Source organism: Otolemur garnettii, unplaced genomic scaffold (assembly GCF_000181295.1).
Source record: "Otolemur garnettii isolate 467f Iridium unplaced genomic scaffold, OtoGar3 scaffold00027, whole genome shotgun sequence".
NCBI lineage: Eukaryota > Metazoa > Chordata > Mammalia > Primates > Galagidae > Otolemur > Otolemur garnettii.
The window spans coordinates 16,376,736-16,378,780 of NW_003852422.1; the positions used below are offsets into that span (position 1 = coordinate 16,376,736).

Consider the following 2,045-nt stretch of genomic DNA (forward strand, 5'->3'; position numbering starts at 1 on the left):
GTTTGAGACAGAGCCTCAAGCTGTCCCCCTGGGTAGAGTGCCGTGGCATCACAGCTCACCAGCAACCTCCAACTCCTGGGCTCAAGCTATTCTCCTTCCTCTGCCTCCCAAGTAGCTGGGACCATAAGTGCCTGCCACAATATCCGGCTATTTTTTGGTTGTAGTTGTCATTGTTGTTTGGCAGACTTGGGCTGGATTTGAACCTGCCAGCTCGGTGTATGGGTCTGGCGCCTTAGCTGCTTCAGCTACAAGTGTTGAGCTTATTTCTCTTAACACGATGACTTCTAGTTCTAGCCATGTTGTTGCAAATGACATTTTTTTTTTTTATGGCTAAAGGGTCTGATCAAGTATCTTTAACAAAATATATGTGTCCTCTCCATGTATTTGTACATACGGACTCTGCTCATCAGTGTCTCAACCTTGTGGACTTCTAAAGAAAAAAATTTGGATCTGATTTTTCCCTCTGAAATTTCTGGAGTACTTCATAGCTGTATTTGCACCTCTATGTTCTGAATAAACTTATTTGAAAATTAACTGCTTTAATGGTATGTTTGCCACTGAAAAATTATATAGAAAATCTTGCAGGTATGGAAGCTCCACAGCAAGTGATAACTCACATGCATCACCCTGAAGCCAAACCGCAGTGTTAGCTTACTTTTACTCTTAGAGGTCTCCAATATTACAAAGTCTTAAAAGCCATGCAATTAAGAAAAAGAATTAAGAAAGTAAGATTAGAATTTCTTCACATAGCATCCCAAAGCCTTAACAGACCATGGGACTGGAACTCCCTTATAATAGGAGAGAGTTCTTTCTCACAAGTATGTACTAAGATGCAAACAGGAATTATAGTATTTCAAAGTGATATCATAGAGATAAGGAGGACAGGAAACCCAGGAAAGATAAGATTTAACATTATTTTTTTCTCTACTCAAGTAGAGCCTAAGATTATGTTTTAAAGAGGCAGAAATTGAAAAAATACTTTGCTATCCACAAACCTAATTTTGCAAACCAATGTTATATCGCACTAAGAAAAGTGATCCAAAGTTTAAAAACTTACTCATTATAATTTAAGTACAATATTTTGGTTAATTAAAACAAATGAGAAGTTTATGTTGAAACAGATTTTTAGTTCTGTTTACATATGGTAAAGGTGACATGGTAGATTAATCTACAGCCTTGTAACTTCAAAAAATCCTATGAACTTTACATTAAAACAGAATATTTAATAATTTTAAACAGATAAAACGTGTTAAACAGTAAATCTTCAGTTCTGAAACTTTTATGGAAACTGTATCTGCATTTGAGAGGAATTTTATCATGGCTAAAGGATAAAATAATCTAAATAAATATCCATGACAGTATATTCACCTATTTTTTAAATAAGTCTTATGCAGATAAAAATTAACACTAAGAATTAATTGCATATGGTCACTACCCAAAAGATATGCAGAAACTTTGCTCTTATATGCAATAGGAAGGCAACTGAAGATTAGTTATTATAATAGTGTTAACATAATAGCATCTGTGGCAATTTATAAAACTTTAAAGACTAAGATACAATACCCTTCAGTCAAAATCTTTTCTTAGGGCTAGTATTTTTTCCGTTCCTGCACTTAGTAAGCTAAGAGCACTGCACCCATCCCGAGAGTAACTAGCATGCAGGAGATCTGGCTTCAAACTAAAGAATCACACTACCTTCAGTGCACTCCACTGCCTCATTTGTTCTTCCTTGTTTCAGAGGAAATAAATTTGAAGACATTGTAATTCATGATCTTAGGAAGGGCAGTCATTAAGCACAGATATAAACATCACAGAACTATACTGGGACATTAACATGCATGCTACTATACCCGAAATAAGATGATACACAACAAACTCTCAAATTATGCAGTTCATAATGGGGACTGCTGATTAATAATCATTCTTTCTTTTACGTATCTATAATGTTTGTTTTAAAAATGTTTTATTAAAAATCTTTTTCCACTAAATCAAGTATTTTGTAACTTAAGCTTTGAAGAATACATTTTAGCCACAGATGTGTAAAA

At 34.6% G+C, this 2,045-nt stretch overlaps 1 protein-coding gene across 1 annotated transcript in view; it reads right to left on the bottom strand.

Moving 5' to 3' along the window:
* MALT1 (MALT1 paracaspase) overlaps positions 1 to 2,045 on the bottom strand; it is a 70,092-nt gene that overhangs the window by 34,887 nt on the left and 33,160 nt on the right. Inside the window, exon 5 of the mRNA XM_003788472.3 lies at positions 1,696 to 1,728. Coding sequence (XP_003788520.1) covers positions 1,696 to 1,728 — 33 coding nt within the window. The remainder of the gene's footprint in view (positions 1 to 1,695; positions 1,729 to 2,045) is intronic.